The sequence below is a fragment of the Hemitrygon akajei genome, chromosome 16 (genome assembly GCF_048418815.1).
Source record: "Hemitrygon akajei chromosome 16, sHemAka1.3, whole genome shotgun sequence".
Lineage (NCBI taxonomy): Eukaryota > Metazoa > Chordata > Chondrichthyes > Myliobatiformes > Dasyatidae > Hemitrygon > Hemitrygon akajei.
In genome coordinates, this window is record NC_133139.1 from 74,737,994 (window position 1) to 74,759,484 (window position 21,491).

General features: G+C 42.5%; 1 protein-coding gene across 2 annotated transcripts; it reads left to right on the forward strand.

Annotated features, from left to right (window-relative positions):
• Positions 1-11,227: 11,227 nt before the first annotated feature.
• LOC140740406 (C-type lectin domain family 4 member E-like) lies at positions 11,228-20,471 on the forward strand. Of its 2 annotated transcripts, XM_073069541.1 has the most exons (8): positions 11,228-11,444; positions 11,830-11,949; positions 14,160-14,231; positions 14,762-14,833; positions 15,154-15,219; positions 16,070-16,221; positions 18,834-18,943; positions 19,987-20,471. In XM_073069541.1, exons 1-8 carry the CDS (start codon positions 11,357-11,359, stop codon positions 20,108-20,110), a joined length of 804 nt encoding a protein of 267 aa, XP_072925642.1. In that variant the 5' UTR covers positions 11,228-11,356; the 3' UTR covers positions 20,111-20,471. The 2 variants fall into 2 exon arrangements, with proteins under 2 accessions (XP_072925642.1, XP_072925643.1); XM_073069542.1 differs by lacking the exon at positions 14,762-14,833.
• The last annotated feature ends 1,020 nt before the right edge of the window (positions 20,472-21,491 follow it).

Consider the following 21,491-nt stretch of genomic DNA (forward strand, 5'->3'; position numbering starts at 1 on the left):
CTTGCAGCCATGTCTCAGGGTAGCACTCAACACAGCTTTCCCGGAATACCCTCTCGTTCCTCACTAGCGATGTTAGCTCGTCCGCCTTTTTACCGAGCAACCTTGCGTTTCTTGTGATAATGGAAAGAAGATACGACTTGAATCTCCTCTTCTTTGTCAATCGTCTTCTTCCAGCCTACGTCTCAGTCGGCCCTCCTTATCCGCGGGTTCTGCATGCGCGGTTTCAACCAACCGCGGATCGGGAAAACACGGAAGTTCTCTCTCCAGCACTTGTTGTTTGAGCATGTACAGAACCATAGAACAACCATAGAACATTACAGCGCAGAAACAGGCATTTTGGCCCTTCTTGGCTGTACCGAACCATTTTTCTGCCTAGTCCCGTTGACCTGCACCTGGCCCATATCCCTCCATACACCTCTCATCCATGTACCTGTCCAAGTTTTTCTTAAATGTTAAAAGTGAGCCCGCATTTACCACTTCATCTGGCAGTTCATTCCATATTCCCACCACTCTCTGTGTGAGGAAGCCCCCTCATGTTCCCTTTAAACTTTTCCCCCTTCACCCTTAACCCACGTCCGCTTTTTTTCTCCCCTAGCCTCAGTGGAAAAAGCCTGATTGCATTGACTCTATCTATACCCATCATAATTTTATATACCTCTATCAAGTCTCCCCTCATTCTTCTACGACTTGTGTTCTTGTCATTATTCCCTAAACAATACAGTATAACAACTATTTATATAGCATTTACATTGTATTTGGTATTATAAGTAATCTAGAGATGATTTAAAGTATACGGGAGAATATGCATAGGTTCCCATGGATCGGGAATCGAAAAGATACCGGAAGTTCTCTAAGTCGGAACAGGTACATTCGGTATTATTTAGCGTCATATGTCAAACGTTTGTTTTAGTATATAGTATATATTTTACATTTCTATGCATATAAAACACTTAAGAAACGTATGTATTTCAATAATTAAACCACTGCGTTGCTTAGTAATAATTGTAGCTTTCATCGAGGCAGGGCCTTCACATGCTCCATTGTTCTCACTTTATCCTTTAAAATTGTTCTGATAGTTGACCGACTGTATGTAGCCTAATGCTTTTCCAATGACAGATGGCGTTTCACCTCTTTCCGATCGCTTTATTATTTCCACTTTACTTTCAATCGTGATCATTTTCCCTCAACAGAACAGAAACACTGCAGGCGGCGGGTCCCGAGCTTCGACGGGTCCTAAAGTCCACCTCACCGAGACAGGTTAAATAAGGGAATTGAGCATCTGCGTTTTTTGGTATCGGCGGGGTGTCTAGGAACCAATCCCCCGCGGATGAGGAGGGCCTTATTTCCTCCTCAGCTCCTTGAAATTTCGGGTCTCTCGATGGCCAAAGCACACAATCATAGACTCTGCAGCAGATCCTTGGAGTAAACGGATCCGTCTGCCGTTTCTGCTGGGATAGTCTGTCGTGACAAAAACAATAAATCCCTGCTGAAGCCATGTCGTTAAACTTAAACTCATTTACTCTACTAAACTAAATATGGTGTTATGATTTTATACACCTCTTTAAAGTTATTCCTCAGTTATTTTCTCTGAATTGAATAGTCTTTGACTGTTCGACGTCTCCCTGTACCTGAGCCCCTGGAGTTCGGCAACGTTGTTGTAAATCTGCTTTGCGCTTTTTTTTCCCCAATTTAATGGCACCTTTCCTCTAACAAAGTGACAAAATTATAATCGATCCTCCAGGTACTGACTCTGCAACGTCTTATACAAATGCAACATTGCTTCCTAACTACAATGCTCAATACTGACTGATGAGTGCCAAACGCCCTCTTCAACATCCTGTCTACCCGTGACCCCACTTTTGCTGGACAATGTGCTCATGGGGAGAATGATAAAAGCAGCGGAATTAAAGGAAACGAGTAGTGATGCATTGGTGTACATCTACATTACAGCAAAATAATTGCTGGTGGTGTTGAGGCTTACTGAAAAATGCAGCGTAACTAATGTTGTGCCTTTATTTACGAAAGACTAAAAGCCAAGTCAGTGAATGTAGCAGAGGTGAACTAGCACCTCTGCTGGGAACGTTTCTTGCGGGGGGGGGGGGTGTTCTGACAAATAGCATCTATTAACGTTTGGATGGGTGAGGACAAAAATTAGTCAGCATGACTTCTCCCGTTGGAAATCTTATCTAACGAATTTGAATGAAAAGGAAAGTAATCAGATTGTTAAGGTAGAAATGGTCTAGATGGATTTTAGCAGGGTTTCACCGATGTCCCGCATGGTAGAAGGCTAGATCACGTGGGATACAGCGTAAAGCAGCCAACTATTCTTGGTGGAAGGGGCAAGGTGGTAGTAATCACCAGATTGTAATCATCAGTGCTTTGCTGATGGATGAGGGCTGGGTTTATTGTTGCGTTTGTATTCATTTTTAAATGACGAATTAACATCATTTAACAATCGAATATGAAAGCTAGGGATAAACATTTATTGTGCCAATGATATTTAAGATACCAATAATAGATAGGTACAAATCCAAACTACATTGGTTGTATAGTGAACAAGGGATGAAGCCCAACTTGGGAAGTGGACCAGAGAATCACAAATAAAATCTAATTCGGAAGTGAGATGTTACACTGTTAATCTAGATCAGGGAAATCATCACTGGGGCCTGGCAAATGCCTCAAGGCAGAATGGCCATTGGGTTACATAGTTATATAGTTCTTTGAAAGAGAATGCACAGTGAAACAAGGTGATGGCCTTTGGCAAATCATGTTACAACACTGCGCAACGTTGGTGAAGCCCCGCTTGGGATATTGTGTGTAGTTCTGCATGCCTAGATGTGTGAAGGATGTCAATTACTGGCAAAGGTACTGAGTATTCAAAAGGATGTTAGCGGGACTGCGGGGCTTCAGCTACAAAGAGAAACTGGCTGAGCTGGAACTTCTTGGTGCATGATGGGTGGAGGCTCTGAAGATGACCTTGCAAACATTTATAAAACCATGAGGAGCATAGAGAGTATTTTTCAAGGTCTAGGGGAATCTAAAACTAGAGGGCGTTAAATTAAAGCGGGCGAAGAAAGATTTTAAAGGGACTTGAGGAGCAATTTTTTTTTTTCCGTACAGAGAATGGCGGGTATATAGAACCAGCAGTCAGTAGAAGCTTAACGGTGGGTAATACCAGAATACTTAAAATACTTCTAGACATGTGCAACAATAGAAAATGGTAAGGGGGATGCAGGCCAAATCTGGAGAAATAGGCGAAGACAGGTAGATAACGAGCTACATGAAAATATTTGGCTGGAGGGCCTTTTCGTGCTGAAAACCTCTGAAAATTGCTTTCAGCTGGGTACAGTCTGAGCTTTCATTAAACCTTTCGCCTCTCTTTCCCTCCCTCCAAATCGGTCACTCCCCTTTGAAAGAACTCTGCGTTCATCAGATAAAATATTTTTTTAAAAACTGAAGGAATATAATACCAGTCGCAAGAAGAGGACTTCTACCGCACTGATACAGACTCTTGAACTGACCTCTTGTACAATAAGATGTGCTCTTGACTCACAATTCACCTGGAACTTCCTCGTTTCCATTTTGAGCTTACACTTTATTGTTTCCTTGCGCTGTATTTTCTCGGCAGATTTTTCACTTTATTCTGCATTGATACTGCATTACTGTACCATATTCTACCTCAATGTTCTGTATGTTGACTTGATCTGCATGAACAGTAGACAAAACTGGCTTTTCACTATATCTGGTGCACGTAACAACAATAAACCAATACCAATCAGCTGAAGTTTCTGCTTTGGGGTCATTCGGCCCACTGCGCTTATGCTGGAATTCGGCTCTTACATTGATTTTGCTTAGAAGAGACCTTCACCCTTTGTGAAGCGCATAAGAATGTGAGAAATCAATGTGGTTGCTGTTGCCTGACAGGTTGGTAGTGGAACCGAAATGAAATATGAGATATTCTGATACAGACGGAGGTTCAAACTGTCCGTCAGATATTTCCGATCTCTCTCTCTCTCTTTCTCTCTCTCTTTCGATATATATATATATATATGTGTGTGTGTGTGTGGGGGGAGAGAGAGAGAGGGGGGCGAGAGAAAAAAAAAACAGGCAGATTCGTTGTCCCATGAATTGCAGGCTTGTGGCGCAGTGCGTAAACTTTACCATCCCATAGCTAAGCAGACACAAAACGAATGTCGCAGATCTGTTCGAACGAGCTTCTTCGTTTTCTCTAGCTGTCCCTGCTGGCACGCGCCCATCGCACACACTTTTGCCGGATGAAAGGTGTTGGAAGAAGCTAACACTATGAAGTGCGGCTCCTCCCTCCTCCCCACCGCACAAACTGCTGCCACCCAAACAGCGTTCCTCCTAACCAAGCCCTGCCTAATTTTTGGGTAATACTTTTAGAAATGCCGCCATCTTGCCGGGGCACTGGTCATTCGCGATACATCCTTACTTGGTACCGGTTTCCGGGCAGCCGAGGCCTTCATACGTCCCATGCCCCAAACAAGTAGAGCTCCTGGGCTCCCACAGCAAGAGAATGTCTTGCTTTTAAAGCCTGTTATAATGAGCGTAAAACGGCGATCATATACGCTGCTCACCTCCACCCACCCCTTCCCCACGCAGATCCAACCAATTGCACGGTGCACACTGTGGCTCCGTGCGGATCTTTGTCGATTCCCATTGCAATATTCTCTCCTTCAAGGGCAGCTGGAAACCAGGAGGAATATCGGGATATTTAGTTGGGAGAGGATCAGCAATCTCCCCAACCACCCCCATTACATGTCGATTATTGAGTTAGTTTCCCAGTGATTAACAGGAGATGAAATATTTATCTGAGAAAATTACTTTTCTCAGGGTGAAATCTTAGCTTGAACACTGGCGAACGTATTGCTCCAATAATCAATTAAAGCCGCGACTGAAGAAGGGAACAATTTAGACTGAGCGGCGGTGTTTTCCAATGAATTCCTCCGCTCTGTTACACCTGGCTACTTTTATAGTTCACCGGATGAAGTCTACAGCTTCTGCAGATTTGAGTTTCATGAAAATTGCAATCGTTACGCCCCTGTTATAAGTAGTCTGAATAGACAAACCCAGTAGTTACATAACCATTAGTTGAAGAATGAGATAATTCAAGATTATCACAGATAAGTCTATCTGACATACGTGGACTGATTTGCAAAAATAACATGGACAGGTTAGTGGGAAACCACATCTGACCATGGGTGTGCTTGACCACGTAAACAAAGCATTGTTGAAGGAGATGAGTGGATGAGGTATATGAGGATTTTGCAATGCGTTTGACGAAGTATCACTTAATACGCTTGTCAGCAACGTAATAATCCATGCGATAGTAGGGACTGTAATAGCCCGGACAGATTGACCAGCACTATGTATATAAAACGAACATGACTGTTATAATCACCAAAATGAAATGAAGGGGACATTTTCTTTGTAGCGAATGGGTTGTGTCCAGAATGGACTGCTAGGTCCGTGTCGTAGAAATTGGAGATGGGTAAGCCCTTAAAAGACAAATATTGTTTTTGCTGCAGCAGTAAAATGCAATACATAATAATAAAAAAAACTATAAATTGAAATAAATTCATTGACAGCCTCGATTATCGTCTGTCAATGAGGAGGTCAAGGACCCAGCTGCAGAGGAAGGTTAAGACGCCCATATATTGGAACTTGATGATTAGTACTGAGGATATGATGGTGTTGAATACTGAGCTGTAATCAATAAACAGCAGTCTGAGGTCGGTATTGCTGTTGTCCAGATGATCCAAGGCTGGTGAGAATACATCCGTTGTAAACCTACTCTAGCGGTAGGAACATTGCAGTGGGTCAAAGTCATTCCTTAGGCAGAGGTTGGGACTGACAATGACCAATCCCCTAAAGCGCTTCATCACAGTAGATGTAAGTGCAACTGGGAAGTAGTTGCTGAGGCAGCACACCCTACGTTCCTTGGTCACTGGCATAATCATCGCCCTTTTGAAGCAGGTGGGGATCTACATCAGCAGACGTCATTGAATACTCCCGTCAACTGTTTGGCACTGGTTTTCGGCCTCCCAGACAGAGATTAGATGAAAGAATGTCGGCCCCCGAGACAGAGATTAGATAGTCATTTGATACAGGGATTCCCACAAAGCACAATGCTCTGGGTTTAGATTTCTCTTTCAATTTTGGCAGAGTACAGTCCATTTTTGCTGCAATCTCAAAAGGCATCATATTGTCCAGACACCATTCGCCTTGGAGAAGTCTTTAGGAAGACACGACCTCCAGACTGCCAACGCAATTTTACACAAGAAAGGGTTAGTGCAGTTGGGAAAAGGAAACCAGATATTAATCAATCCAAGATGAGAAAATACTACAGTTGGGTAGATTTGTGATTCATTGCCGAGGAATGTCTGTTGAACAATAGAAATGTTGACTAATTGCTGCTGGGAACACTTGTCTGAATGGAATTGAGCTAAAATAAGAGGAAAATACAGAAATTGTGCATTTTAATTATTTTTGGTTTTGTTATTCTTTCCTTAATTCTTATCAATATCCAACGAGATTTCTGTTCAGACTCCGGGTATTTATCGACCTTAGTATGTCTTAACCCCGCCAGGACCTGTTCAGTTGTAAAGCGAACACATTCCAATTCGTTTCCTTTAATTGCTTTTCTTACGTCATTTCCTCCACGGTAAACTTAGGCAAGAAATGTTAGGTATTTGGAGAAGTGGGCATGAATATGACCGACGGAGTTTAATCTAGTCAAGTATGACGTGTTGCACAATGGATTTTAAATGTAAAGGTAAAACAAACACTACCAATGGCAAAATTCTTCTAAGTGTTGTTATAAAGACGGATACTGGAATCCAATGTGTAGCTCACTGAAAGTAGTGTACAGGTTGATAGGACGATGAAGTAAATGTATGGCACGCTTGATTTCATCAGTCAATATATTGAGCTTAAGTGTTGGGAAATTATGTTGCAGCTAATAAAATCCATTTAGGCTTCGTTTGGCGTATTGTATTCAAAGTTCCAAGTTAGAAGTAAATTTTAATCGCAAAGTACATATATGTCAGCATCTACAATCCAGAGTTTCTTTGTGGACATACTCAAAAAAATTTATAGAAAAAAACCCATAATAGGACCGATGAATCCAACTAGGGCGTTCAACCAGAGAGCAAAGGCAACAAGCTGTGCAAAATAATAATAATAACAAATACAAAAGCAATAAATGTCGAGAACATGAGATGAAGAGTCCTTGAAAGTCAGTCATTTGGTTGTGGGAACACTTCAATTATCCCCTTTGGTTCAAGAGTCTACTGGTTGAGGGGTAATAACTATTCCTGAATCAGATGGCATGAGTCCTAAGGCTCCTTTACCACTTTCCTGACGGTAGCAGCGAGAAGAGAGCATGACATTGATGGTAGGTGCCTCTGTTGATGGATGTTGCTTTCCTGCCACAGCGTTTCATGCAGATGTTCTCGGTGGTAGGGAGGGCTCTACCCGTGATGGACTGGGTTAGTTTTTGTTGGATTTCCTTTTAGGGCATCGATGTTTCCACACTAGGCTGTGATGCAGTTAGTCAATATACGCCCCCCCCCCCCCACGTATGTATAAAAGTTTTTCAAAGTTGTATATGTCATGCAGAATCTCTGCAAACATCTAAGGAAGTTGCGGTGCTGCTGCGTTTGCTTCGTAATTGAACTTACATGTGGGGCCCGAGATAGGTCCTCCAAAATAATAACACCTAACTCTTTTAAAATTACTCTGTCTCGAAAGCTTTCCTGTTTTTCACCCTGTGAAGTTTCAGAAATGCAGAAAATCGTTGTATACATCGGAATTTTGAACTGTACAAAATAAGTCCCTTAATTTTAATAACTCTTAACCTGGATGTCTCAGGAGCAGGAATGGCCGCTGAGTGTGCCAGTCTTTAGATGTTTCAAAAAGAACAGAGCGGGGGGCAAAAGCGGTGGCGGCGTGGCATTATTAATTAGGGATAGTGTCACGGCTGCAGAAAAGGAGAAAGTCATGGAGGGTTTGTCTACTGGGTCAGTGTGGGTGAAGGTCAGAAACAGGGAAGGGGCAGTAGCTCTACTGGGTGTCTTTTTTATAGATCCTCCAATAGTAATAGGGATATCGAGGAACAGATAGGGAGGCACATTCTGGAACGGTGCAATAATAATAGGGTTGTTGTGATGGGAGATTTAAATTTTCCTAATATTGATTAGCATCTTCTTAGCACAAGGGGTTTAGATGGTTAGAGTTTTTTAGGTGTGTTCAGGAAGGTTTTCTGACACAATATGTAGATAGCCCAACTAGAGGAGGGGCTGTACTTGCACTGGTATTGGGAAATGAACCTGGTCAGGTGTCAGATCTCTCCATGGGGGAGCATTTTGGAGATAGTGACCACAAATCTGTCTCCTCCACCATAGCGCTCAGATGGATAGGGGCTGTTGGGAAAACATTTATTTGGGGTAGGGGAAAACGTGATGCTATTATACAGGAATTTGGGAGAGGATGTTCTCAGGGAAATGCACGGCAGAGATGTGGTAAATGTACATGAACGTGTGCATGGAGGTCTACGTAGATATGTTCCATTGGAGCAGGGAAAGGATGGTAGAGTTAAAGAACCATGGTATACAAAGTATGTAGAAAATCTAGTTATGAAAGAAAAGCTTACGAAAGGTTTAGGAAACTAGGTACTGCTAGAGCTCTAAGAAATTACAAGGTTGGTGGGAAAGAGCTTAAGAATGGAATTAGGAGAGCTAGGAGGGGTCATGAGAAGGGCTTGGCGGGCAGGATTAAGACAAGGCATTCTACAAGTATGTGAAGTGCAAGAGGATGAACCGTGTGTGAATAGGACCAATCAGGCACATAAGTGGAAACGTGTGCATGGAGTCAGATGAGGTAGAGGAGGTACTTAATGAATACTTTGCTTCAGTATTCACCAGGGACAATTGTGGATTGTCTTGCAGTGGACTGAAACGCTTGAGACATTATGAAAGAGGATGTGCTAGAACTTTTGAAAGGCATTACGTTAGATACGTCATCGGGACCAAATGAGATATACACCAGGCTACTCTGGGAAACGAGGTAGGAAATCGATGAACCTCTTGCGATGATCATTGCATCACCAATAGGGATGGGAGAAGTACAGGAGGATTGGAGGGTGGCAAATGCTGTTCCCTTGTTCCAGAACGGGAGTAGAGATAACCCAGAAAATTATAGACCAGTGAGTCTGACTTTAGTGGTGGGTAAGTTGTTGAAGAAGATCTTGAGAGGCAGGATTTATGAGCCTTTGGAGAAACATAATCTGATTAACGATAGTCAGCATGGATTTGTCAAGGGCAGGTCGTACATTACGAGCCTGATTAATTTTTTGAGCAGGTAATAAAACACATTGATGAAGGTAGAGCAGTGGACGTAATGTATATGGATTTCAGTAAGGCATTTGATAAGGTTCCCCATACAAGACTCCTTCAGAAAATAAAGAGGCATGGGATCCAAGGAGACTTTACTTTGTGGATCCAGAATTATCTTGCCCACAACAAGGCCATGGTTGATTGTAGATGGTTCATATTCTGCATGGAAGTCAGTTACCGTGTTGTTCCACGGGGATCTGTTCTGGGACCCTTCCTCTTTGCGATTTTTATAAATGGCCTGGATGAAGAAAGTAGAAGGGTGGCTTAGTAAGTTTGCTGATGACACAAAGGTTGGGGGTGTTGTGGATAGTCTGGAAGGTTGTCAGAGTTTACAGCAGGATATCGATAGGATACAGAATTGGGATGAGAAGTTGCAGATGGACTTCAACCCAGATAAGTATGGAATGGTTCATTTTGGTAGGCCCAATATGAAGACAGAATATAATATAAATTGAAAAATTCTTCGCAGTTTGGAGGATCTGAGAAATCTTGGGTTCTGTATTGATAGACACTCAAAGCTTCTGCACAGGATGACAGTGTTGTTAAGAAAGTGTATGGTGTATTGGCATTCATCAACCATGGGATTGAGTTCAAGAGCCGTGAGGTAACGTGACAGCTATATAAGACCTTGGTCAGACCCCACTTGTAGTATTGTGTACAGTTCTGGTCATCTCACTACAGGAAGGATGTGGATACTATAGAGAGAGTGCAGAGGAGATTTACAAGGATGTTGCCTGGATTGGAGGGCATACCTTATTAGTACAGGTTGCGTTTACTTGACCTTTTCTTCTTGGAGTGACGGAAGATGAGATGAGAGGTGACTTGATCGAGGTGTATAAGATGATGAGGGGCATTAATCGTGTGGATATCCAGAGGCTTTTTCCCAGGGCTGGAATGGCTAACATGAGGAGTTTATAGTTTTAAGGTGCTTGGAAATAGGTTCCAAGGGGATGTTAGAGGTACATTTTTCACACAGAGAGTGGTGGGTGCGTGGAATGCACTGCTAGCGGCGGCGGTGGAAGCGGATACAATAGGGTCTTTTAAGAGTCTCTTAGATAGGTACAAGGAGCTTAGAAAAATAGAGGGCTATGCGCTAGGGATATTCTAGGCAGACTCCAGAACTGGCTAGATGATCGGCACAACATTGTGGGCCGAAGGGCCTGTAATAATGCTGTAAATTTCTATGTTCGAGTTCTATATTCAAATTAGGTTCAATATCTACTGAACAGGGAAAGGAAGTTTTACAATTTATAGCTAGCCAACCCAAAATACCATTCGCTCAGCTGAGCTCAAATTAGAATTGACATAAGGGCACTCTTATCTTTCCTCTTTCATCAATATTTTTTTTCATTCAACCCCTTGTTGTAACTTGACTGAAAGTGAAATCAATTCCACCTCATCCACTGGAACTGGAAAACTGCGAATGAGGAAACAGGGTTTCAATTTTTCTAGCTGAAATCTGTCTCCAATCTGTTCAGCACTGTCAAAATCATTTGAGTTTTACACAGCTGTCTGTAAACTCCAAGTTCTCAGCTGGAAGCTGCTCTGGTATTTCATGCACTTGTTAATGGAAGTTAGGGTCTGATTTCACATAGTTCCTCCTGCTTCCCTTTTAGTGTTCCATAAAAGAACAGGACACAGAACCTCTTCATGTTACTTTTCAACCAGTAACATACATCCGAAAAGATCTGCATTAAGTTCTCCAGTCTTAGAACACGTTCAGGGGAAATTATAAATAACTGACTTGTCTACCTCTCCTGTTCAGTCCATTACCATTTAAGGCCGTCCACTAAAAGCAGAAGTGATTCCAGTGCATAATAAATAAGTTGCATCACAGAACACGGAAGTTAGGCACGTAGAACAGCACGAAACTACAAACTACAACTTTCTAACTTTGTCTTTCGAGTTTCTCAAGATCAAGAGATCCTCCTTCTGTGAACATGGAGCTAACAGACCATTATGAAAATCTGAACGAGTTTCACCGCGTCAAACAGGGGGAAGGCGGATTTCAGTCGCAGCAACTAAATGGTAGGTTTCATCAATAAACCGATGGTTATTTTAGCATTCCAGTTTCAACAGAGGCTAGTGGAGGGATGCAAAATGTTGATCAGAAACAAGAGATTCAAGCGAGTGCTCTGTGCTCCTTCTATCTGAGCTTATCTAGGAGGATGACACGTTGGATCTGTCGTAACTTGCAACAATCCAACCCCTGCTCAGTTCGATATTAAACCTGGTTTGGGTAACGGTTCTTAAAATGAAGACATGTGGTTTTGGACAGTTCATAATTCCAGTGTTAGTAGTAATGCTCGAGTTGTCTGCTCTTTCGCGGTGCAAATCGGAAATGTTCAGATGTTGCTTTGCTTAATTATTGCCTCTTCTGCTCTCAGTGATGACTTTCACTCCCACCTTGCAGAACGTGGAGTCCAACCAGCAGAGCACGTTGGAAGAAAACTCTTACCCGTGGTGGTGTACATATTGCTGGGCCTTTGCATCCTGCTCTCCGCTCTGACCCTTGGTGTTGTAGTGGTACAGTGTAAGTTTAAACGTTGAAACCTGTTCCATAATGACATTCGTAAAATAAAGACGTAAAACGCGGGAGAGACTTATCATGTCAGGCACTGTATGTGGAGAAATAGACGGTTAACTTTTTAAGCCGAGGATCTTTCAACAAAACTGTGGAAGAGAGAAAACAACTGAAACTTGGTAGCAGCGACGTTGGGAAGGGCAATGGCTAAAATATAATGCATGTAATGGGGTGAAAAACAGTACCCATTAGATGGGCTTCTTTGTTTACTCCGTCGTTAATTTGGGGAAGTCTAGATATTTGTAATCTTTCGAAGTTGTTATTTTTAAAGTCCATTCAATTTTAAAAATATTTTATATACAGTTTTGCACTTTGTTTCGAATTTCCAAAACAAATTGAGGGACAGGCATGAACCAATCTATACGGACTCTCTCAGCAACACAGCAGAAACAAGCTGAGCATTCATTAGCCCACATTTATGCAGTAACTACTCCCATCTTCTGCACAAACATAGCAGCTCATCAAACATCTTTGACAATTTTCTGATGTTTCTATCTCACTTTTTTCCCTCTTCGCTTTGTGACATTTCCTTGGCCATTTAATTGCGCATATCTTCCTCAAGACTTATACAAAGCGAGTGCCGTGTTCACTGCATATTATGCCCTTTGAGCCTGCAGTAAATGAATAGTGCTTTCAGACAAAATTAAAGAAAAATTCTAGCCCAAGGTTAGTAGACGGTACCTTTGAGCTGCACGCGTTGGAATCTGTTTCCAAACCTTCCGCAGCTGGTGATGCATATTAAGGCAATTAATTGCTTGTAGATCATTAATTGATTTTCTAATTTTGCTGCTATACTGGTGGGTTGGGAGAGTGGGTATTTGCCATAACCTGTCGTGCTATACCATAAACGCCATGAAACATAGGACCCACTTACTAATCAAGGACCCATCAACTTCCGCTTTTATATATATTCAAGGACCAAAAAGACCGTAGGCATAGGAGCAGAATGAGCTCATTCGACCCATTGAGTCTGCCCCGCCATTCCATTATGGCTGATTTATTATCCCTCTCAGCCACATTTTTCTGACTTTTCCTTGTAATCTTTGACGCCCTGACTAACCCAGGAACTATCAACCTCTGCTTCAAATATTCCTAATGATTTGACCTCCACAGCCGTCTGTGGCAATCAAGTCCAGAGATTCACCACCCTCTGTCTGAAGAATTCCTTCTCATCTCTGTACTAAATAGACGCCCCTCTATTTTGATGCTGTGTCCTCTGTTCTTGAACTCACCCACTATAGGAAACCGCCTCAACATATCCACTCTGTCTAAACCTTTTTGTTTTCGGTCGGTTTCACTGTGACTCCTCCCCTCCTTTCTTCTAAACTCGAGCATCACTTCGTATTTGGTGCTTGTGGGTGGAGTGACAACAATCCAGCAAAGGATGATTGAGTGTAGCAGTAGGGAAAAATGGAGTGGAATTTATTTTGTCAACACAGATCCCGTTCTCAATACGTGATAAGCCAGCCTATTGCGACACAGGGATATGAGCGGGGTGTGTGGTATCAAGTATTCAGGATTTCTTCTTCTTCACCCTTTGAGGTTGTGGCTAGATTTCAGTACCCTCTAGGAAGTTGCACTTCCTTATTTTCAGTCATAGTAACTCGATAAATAATGTAAGGTTCACATGCCTATGGTTCCTGGTCTGTCTTTGTATCTGCTCTCAAGCAAAGGCTGTTACTGCTAAGCTGGTTCTCCTTTGGCAATGGGAAATGAAACATCTCTGCCAGAACCCCTGCAAATTCTTTCCTAGCCTCACGCAATTCACTTGGTTAGAGCTGGGAATCTATCCCATTTCATATGCCTTTGCACCACGTTTACCTCTTTTCTTATAACTCTTTTCTTTTCTTATATTCAAACGCATCAATCTTAGTTGCCTTTAATACCCAACGTCAGTGACTTTCGTTATGTTCACTGATCCTGGTGTACCCACATTGAAACATCAGTCACGAGTCCAGCACCTTTTCAGATCAGAAGTGCTGGTCCCTTTTCAGGAGAGCCATCTACAAACTGAGAAGATTTTCTTGGAAACTTAACATGTATTCTACCCCCATCCAGGTACATTCCAGATGAATTCTTGAAAGGGAAAGGAGTGTCAGAGAAGAAATAAGTTAATTCAAAAACTGGGTTCCCCAATCTAAATTGTTGCCTCGCTTCAGTTGCAGGAAATTTGGAGAAGTCAAGCTGCTCTATCGCCAAACTGCAGGCTGAGATTTCAAAGCCGCGGGAGGGTAAGTTTAGTAATTGCTAGCGAGAAGATTTTTACCACAGTTAAAAGCAGAACTGGAAACACTGACTTAAATTTCTACACTCCATCTGTTAAAACACAGCTTCTTGTAATGTACTTATGTATTTTTAATGTAACTGTACTTAGTTCCCAGTCTGTAGTCCAAGTAGTGCTATATAGAATTCGAGCAGAACCTGCCGGTTCATGTTCTCTGCCTCAGAATCAAATTTTCTCCTAAGTATAAGAGACAAATACCATTGTCTTTTACTGCGACTCTTACGTCGAGTGATATGAAAAAGTTAGAAGCTAATTTCTGCATGGTATTTTCCCAGTGCTCGAAACGTGGTTAAGTGTGAAACGCAACCTGACTGATTCATATCTACAGTGCACGTGCTCCCTATGTTAAATCTCATACCCACTATGATCAATGATATCAAATTCCGCCCCATCCAGGTAGATTTCAGGTGACTTAGTGAAGGGGCAAGGGTAATTCAAAAACTGGCTTCCCCAATCTAAGTTGTTGCCTCTCTTCAGTTACAGGAAACTTGGAGAAGTTAAACGGCTCAATCGCCAAACTGCAGGCTGAGATTTCAAAGCTGAAGGAGGGTAAGTTTAGTAATTACCAGCAAGACGATTTTCACCACAGTTAAAAGCAGAACTGGAAACACTGACTTAAATCTCTACACTCCATCTGGTAAAACACAGCTTCTTGAAATGTACTTATGTATTTTAAAGTAAATGTACTTAGTCCCCAGTCTGTAGTCCAAGTAGTGCTATATATCCACTATGATCGATGATATGAGATTCTGCGCCATCCAGGTAGATTTCAGGTGACTTAGTGAAGGGGCAAGGAGTGTCGGGGCAGAAATAAGTTAATTCAAAAACTGGCTTCCACAATCTAAACTGTTGCTTCTCTTCGGTTGCAGGAAATTTTGAGAAGATAAACGGCTCACTCGCAAAACTTCAGGCTGCGATTTCACAGCTGAAGGAGAGTAAGTTTAGTTATTATCAGGGAGACGATTTAATCTCTAAATAGTCACACAGAAATGAGCAAATGCCGAATGTGTAGTGCCCCCGTAATCAAAGGTTGCTAACTAGAACTTCCCACAAGATAAGGCAGACTCAGGTCAGAAGACTTGGTGGTCGGGTGGAATGTGGTAGGACGTTCTCGAGGGAAGAGGAAGTTGACGCCTGCATCTAAACCCTTTGCCCAGGTAATATTGCCTGGTGTGTTCAGTGTAAGTAGTGTAAGTAGACGTAAGAAGCGATATTCAACAGGAGCAGATTAGACAGTACGCCTTGCTCTCAACCAGAACGCCTGGCCTGCGACTTTTGGATTGAATGATTGGATAGAGCGATCTTTAACGGAGCGTGTCCAAGAGAGAAGGAAACAAAAAGGGAGCTGTCATGTAAGTTCGGAAAGTGACATTGGACGAGATGCCGTAACTAAAGCATAGCAGACATCCCGGAAGGCTGTAAAGAGAAGATTACAGAGAATGGGGATATGAGGCCTTGCTGGGGTTGGGTGATAAGGAAGAGAAGGCTGAAACTCATTGTTGTATGGTCGAGAGCCCACGCGGGTCTGTGAGCAACAGGAATAATCGGAGACAGGGGTTCCTGGGAATCACTAGGAGAGCAGATTAGATCGGTGTCAGGATCTAAAAGGATTTAAAAGGATTAGAACCTTTTAAGTTATACAATTTAGGAACTTATGATGTAGTCCGCATGCGTGAAATAATATGATTATACACATTCCACGTGCGAGATTTATATGAGCAAGGAGAATTATGAGCATTTGTAGTGATCCAACTATTTCAAACTTGCATTTATATTTCTTCGCAGATCTGCCAGCTCTGCAGTCTTTCAACAAATGGAAATTCTTCAATCACAGACTGTATTACTTCTCATTATCTGAAGTAACGTCGGATGAAGCTCAAGAATTCTGCGCCTCAATGAACTCCAAACTTGTGGTCATTAACAGTGGGGAGGAACAGGTAGAGGCCATTTAACTATTAAATACACTTATATTTTGTCGGATTCGGGCATCTCTTAAAAAAAGCGGTTCATTGAATGTTGTGTATTAGGAACAGGATTTGAAGGACCTTCATACTGCATATTCAGTAAAATGAACAAAAAACAGTTTCCTTTAATTTAGAGACATAGCACGGTAATGGGTCCTTCCGCCCATTGACACCCTGTTACTAATTAATCTACGAACCTATATACGTCTTTGTAATGTGAGGGGCACAGCGCAGCACACCGATCAAATCCACACGGTTATGGGTAGAGTTGGTGGGGGGCGGTAAAAAATCTTTAGACAGTTGCAAAGTTGAACCCAAGTTAGTGGCGCTATAATAGCTGGACACTACCGTGTTTTCGAACGAAAGGACGGATTAACAAAGGATTTGCAGAGAAGTGGCTTCGTTCAAACCATCAGCCTTTACTGGCACTGTTCAGACCTCGTTTTCCTGCAGGGATGATCCCACGTGAGCGCAGCCTCTGACTGAGAATAATCTCGAGACTCCTGCACCCCGCGGCCGACTGCAGAGTCTGTGAAGAAATTCGACTCTGCTTGCCGCCATGCGGAGTCAGCGACTCCCTGCCAGTTGTCGGTGGCGTGAGTGTGCATCTGGGAGGGGCGAGGGGAAAAGGAGGATCTAGGAGCAGGAAGATGAAGATAGGAAGGGGAGAGCATGTTACGAATGGGGGCTGGGAGGTCGTGATGAGTAGGATATCATGCCGGTGGGGAGGTTGGTTTGATGTATCTCTGGGACGCTGGTAAAGGAGGTCAACTGAGTGCAGCGGTCTGTTGCATTTGTGAAGACCTACACCCCAGTCTCTCCCACAATCAGCGCCTAGCTTTAGCTGCCATGCAAGATTTTAAACCGACGTTACATCTGAGCAGGCTGCCCCTTTGTAATTCATACTCCTATTACCCCGGAGCAGAGATTCGTTTAACATAGGTTATCATCATTCCTAAGAGTGATTTGAGACGCCATTCTCTCCTAGTAACCCCTCCTATCAATGGTCGAGTGTCAGATGCTCTTAATCCGGTCTCTTCATATGAGGAACGAAAACGTACGGATTACATATTGTGGGTAATAAACAGAGCCAGACAATATTTGACCTGGTCTCTTATGGCCTGGCAAACAATTTAGAACACATAACTAATAAATGTTCTTGATCCACGATGTGCAGATCATGATGGTAATTTAAGCAGCACATCTGTCTAATACGTCACATCTGTTTGCATGTGTTCTATGTTTCTCGATTCACTGCTGGGCTATGTGCCTGCTGAAAGAATTATTAAGGCTACTTATGTAACTGCATCCACAACCGCCTCTGACTATGCGCTCCATGCACATGCCACGTTTGTGTCAAAACCGGTCTTGTAAATCTCCTTTAAATCCCCTCCACCTCCCACACTTTATATCGCCTAATATTTTACAGATTCTTTGGGGGAAAAAAAGGCTCTGACTTTATGCCTCGCAGAATTTTATATACTTCTATCAGATCGCAATTCTCCCTCCGAATTTCCGGAGAAAACAATCTCTTTGCGCAAACCCTCCTCAGATTTAATATTGTTTAATCCAAGCAATATCCCGGTGAACCTCTTCTGCACTTCTTCTTTATATATAAAGAAATATAAGGTTCTCAACAAAACCTTGGCCGCACGAAGTTCAGACGACCATATCCAAAAACTCCATGCTTATCCAGACATTACCAATAAAAACGCACTGCAATATTTTCCCATTACTATTGTAAGGCTTACTGGGCTCAAGCAGTTTGTTTGGCCCAACTGCACTTAAATAGAGGAACATCATGATTTGTTGTGCCACCTTGGGGCGCGAGAAATGATAGAAAAATCTCTAACAATGCCTCTTCAACCTCCTTTCTGATTTTCCCAATAAGATAGGATAGATCAGATTAGGTCTATTTAGTACGTTGTCAATTTCCTCGTGCTCCAGGCATGGATTCCCCTCTTCGTCCATGATTACCCTACCCACGTGCTAGATACCTTCTTGTTTTTAATCCAACTCATCAAGGATATTTGTCGGCCCCTTTGTCCTCTTCTAATTCGCCCTTTATCTTCTTTCCCGTTCTTCAATATCTCTAAATGACCTTGTCCAACTTCCACTTCCAAGAAAATGCCTGTGGTATCTTTTTCCTCTCGCAACATCTCTCCTCAATGTCAGCGAGAGCAAAAGCGGCAGATAAATCCAGCCTGGGCCAAACAAGAACAGTTCTCGCCTGTACCATTACATCGGCTTAACAGAGGCCAGGGTCACGTAATGCTTTAATAATCGAGCTTCTGAGTGCCCTCAAAGGACTGAAGCAAAGTAGCCTCGTAGAGGGTCTGGCAGGAAAGCGCTATGGTCATGCTTGTGGCTCCATTGGTAGGTACCCTAGATTGATTTCAGGCACTGTTTATATAAACAGAAAACCAAATCGCCACTTTAGTAGAGTTTATGCAATAATTTTCTTTCATGTGTATGTGTGTGTGTGTGTGTTCTGCTCGGTCAATGAATACTCAGAAACAACTTATAGTTGTATCACTAATATTGGGAAAGAATTACTTGTGCCCACCTTGTTATTTACCTGACAGGCATATATCCAGGAAAATCGAAAACAAGATCATTGGATTGGACTCCGTTACTCTGCCAAAGAACGGACTTGGCTTTGGGTGGATGGCACGAGTTATACTTCAAATGTTAAGTAAGTATTGTTTCGTATGTCACAGTGCGGAGTTAGATCTACGGATGTTCTAGTTTGCTGTTATCCTCCTTTACGTCAGAGATTTTTTTTCTGACATTATCTTCCACCACTGGCAATAAGCTTCCACTTACCTGCCCTTATGCTCCTGGATGAATTCATTTTGTATCTTTTCCTGTTCATATTGAAATATCTCAGTGTAAATCTAAAGCTATCCCTCTGCACTTCTATCTGGACATAAACGTCTGGCCCTTACCGTCGGTCACACAAGTAGCTTAATAAACAACAGAAGGCTTTCTCTGACTTAGCCGACCTGCAGGAATGCTGGTACTGAGATAACGGAAAGCATTTCGAATGTTTAAAAGAGTGAAATGAGAACAAATGTTTCTGTGGATGCAATGTAGTCGGCTGTATAAACCCCTAGGAAGACTGAGAAAGACGTACAACAATGCAAATCTGACGTAAAAACAGCAAACTCTACAAATACTTCGCAAGTTGGTCATCTTCATGGAGAATGAACATGCACACAACTGCATGGTAAATAGGCAGATGGAAAATTACGCTGAGAGATAAGCGAGGCAAGAATAAGGGACAAGTACTTAGACAGGACAGTGGAAGTGAAGGTTGCCGATGGGTACAGAGCGCCGGGATCTAGTACAGGAAGTCCCAGCAGCTTGGGGATGAAACCACGCCTGGCTCTATCCGCAGAAATTCTTCTAATTGTCAATGGCGTAGTCTGCCTTTGCATGTTCTGTCTAGTCCCATGGCCTTTCGTCGAATGTCTAGAGTGGGGTGTAAGAAAGGAGACACGTTAGCATGTGAGAAAAAATGGCATCAATGTTTCATAAACAAATTTTGGTATCGGAGGCAATGCACGGTTATCACGGTGGTTCCTAAATGGGCCACTATAGGAGGTATACCGACAGCTTTAGATGTTTAGCAGCTAGTGTTCCGTGAAACTCCGGCAGTGCGTGCGTCATAAGTTGTTCTTGCATATATTATCCAAAGGTCAATTTATTCTGCTCCACCTCTTTTTCTTGCCTCAGGTTCTGGGCGAGCGACCAACCCAATGGTGGCGAAGATTGTTGTACAGTGTCTGATAATGGATTGTGGCACGATTGGCCGTGCAATAACAATCATTTCTTCATTTGTGAGAAGCCGGCATGGTAACCGTGATGCACTGAGCGAAGTCCACTACTCCCCATAGCTTCTTAAGTTCCTGTACATATTTTGACTTCTTCCGGGACTCCTCCCCTTTCCATGCTCAAACTTCAAATTTTTCCATCCTAACTCTGTCCATGGTGCTCCCATCGTGCCTGTGTAAACTTCAAATAAAAGCATTGATTATCGTGCATGCCTGTGAGTGAATCTGATTCAGTTTTCCTGCCCGGCTACTGGAAGGTGTTAAAACAATACCCCTCATATCTTCTCAAGGAATCTGTCTTACACGGCATCACCACCGCTCCCCATCCAGTTCTCTGGGAGATCACGCGAACATCGGGGCAAGTTAAGTTTGCACACAGTGAACTTCATATCCTGCTGAAATTTTCTTTTCTCGGCAAACTCTCAACTGCTAACCTCGAGGCTGAATAAAGGAACTTTGTATTACTGGGTCTTGGGTTGTCAGCGTGTTTATTATCACCAGTCAGTGAGTTCAAGAGGGTGGAGTCTGAAGCAGGATGCGTTTATATTGATTTACATTGTCCAAGGTTTCGTTGCTCATCAAATCTCCAGTAATTTGTGTCCCAACGCATGGACCTTTATAAAGAGAATATTTGGTTAATGCTAACATCAAATTTCAGATGAGAAGAAGAACACCCGCAGTAATAGAATAGTGTTAGAATAGCTTTTAAATAAGCCTTTCGCGACTATATGTTTGCTTTTTACACCTCGCACCACTTTCGATAAAGCACTGAGATGTCTTTCATTTCCTAAATGTTTACTCGACTCATCCTAAGAGCTCAGCTATAGTCCCATGTTTTAAGAAGTATTGTACATTGCCTCTCTTCTTCCTCCACAATAAAATGCACGAGCTCACATTTCCCTGTAGTAAACCTGAGATGCCGTCTGTCTGCCAGTTCTATCGGCCTGCTGCTGTGGATCACAGCTTCCTTCTTTATCCATCACACTGCCACTGTATGTGTCTTCTGTGAATAGTGAAATAGAGCTTGTATTCCTTTGGCTCATAATGTGTACCCCCAAAAAGCAATGGCATTACCACTGATTTCTGGAGAACACCGTTATTCACTTTACTTCAGCACGGAAACAAACCCCGCCTTCTGTTGTTGTTATTCATCCAACGCATTTCTTAAGTTACCATTGTCTATTTTACACTATATGCTTCAGCTGGACTGAGAAGCCTCTTACTTTATATCGCATAAAATTCCTTCTGGAAGGTAAGTCCATCATTTAAAGTAGTTAGTGGAGCAGATCAATGTGAGCAATACTTAAAACATACTTAAACATCCATACGATTGGTCAAGCACTACTTCACCTTAAAATCTGCTAGCCTTTTTTAGTTAATTCAGATTCCAGTGAGTGAATTTGAATG

Bases quoted from the DNA above. Each gene is read 5' to 3' on its own strand.
- LOC140740406 (XM_073069541.1), top strand. From the start codon at position 11,357: ATGGAGCTAACAGACCATTATGAAAATCTGAACGAGTTTCACCGCGTC. The intron at 14,834-15,153 runs GTAAGTTTAGTA...CTTCGGTTGCAG, and splicing joins GATTTCAAAGCTGAAGGAGG to GAAATTTTGAGAAGATAAAC. The intron at 16,222-18,833 runs GTAGAGGCCATT...TTTACCTGACAG, and splicing joins TTAACAGTGGGGAGGAACAG to GCATATATCCAGGAAAATCG.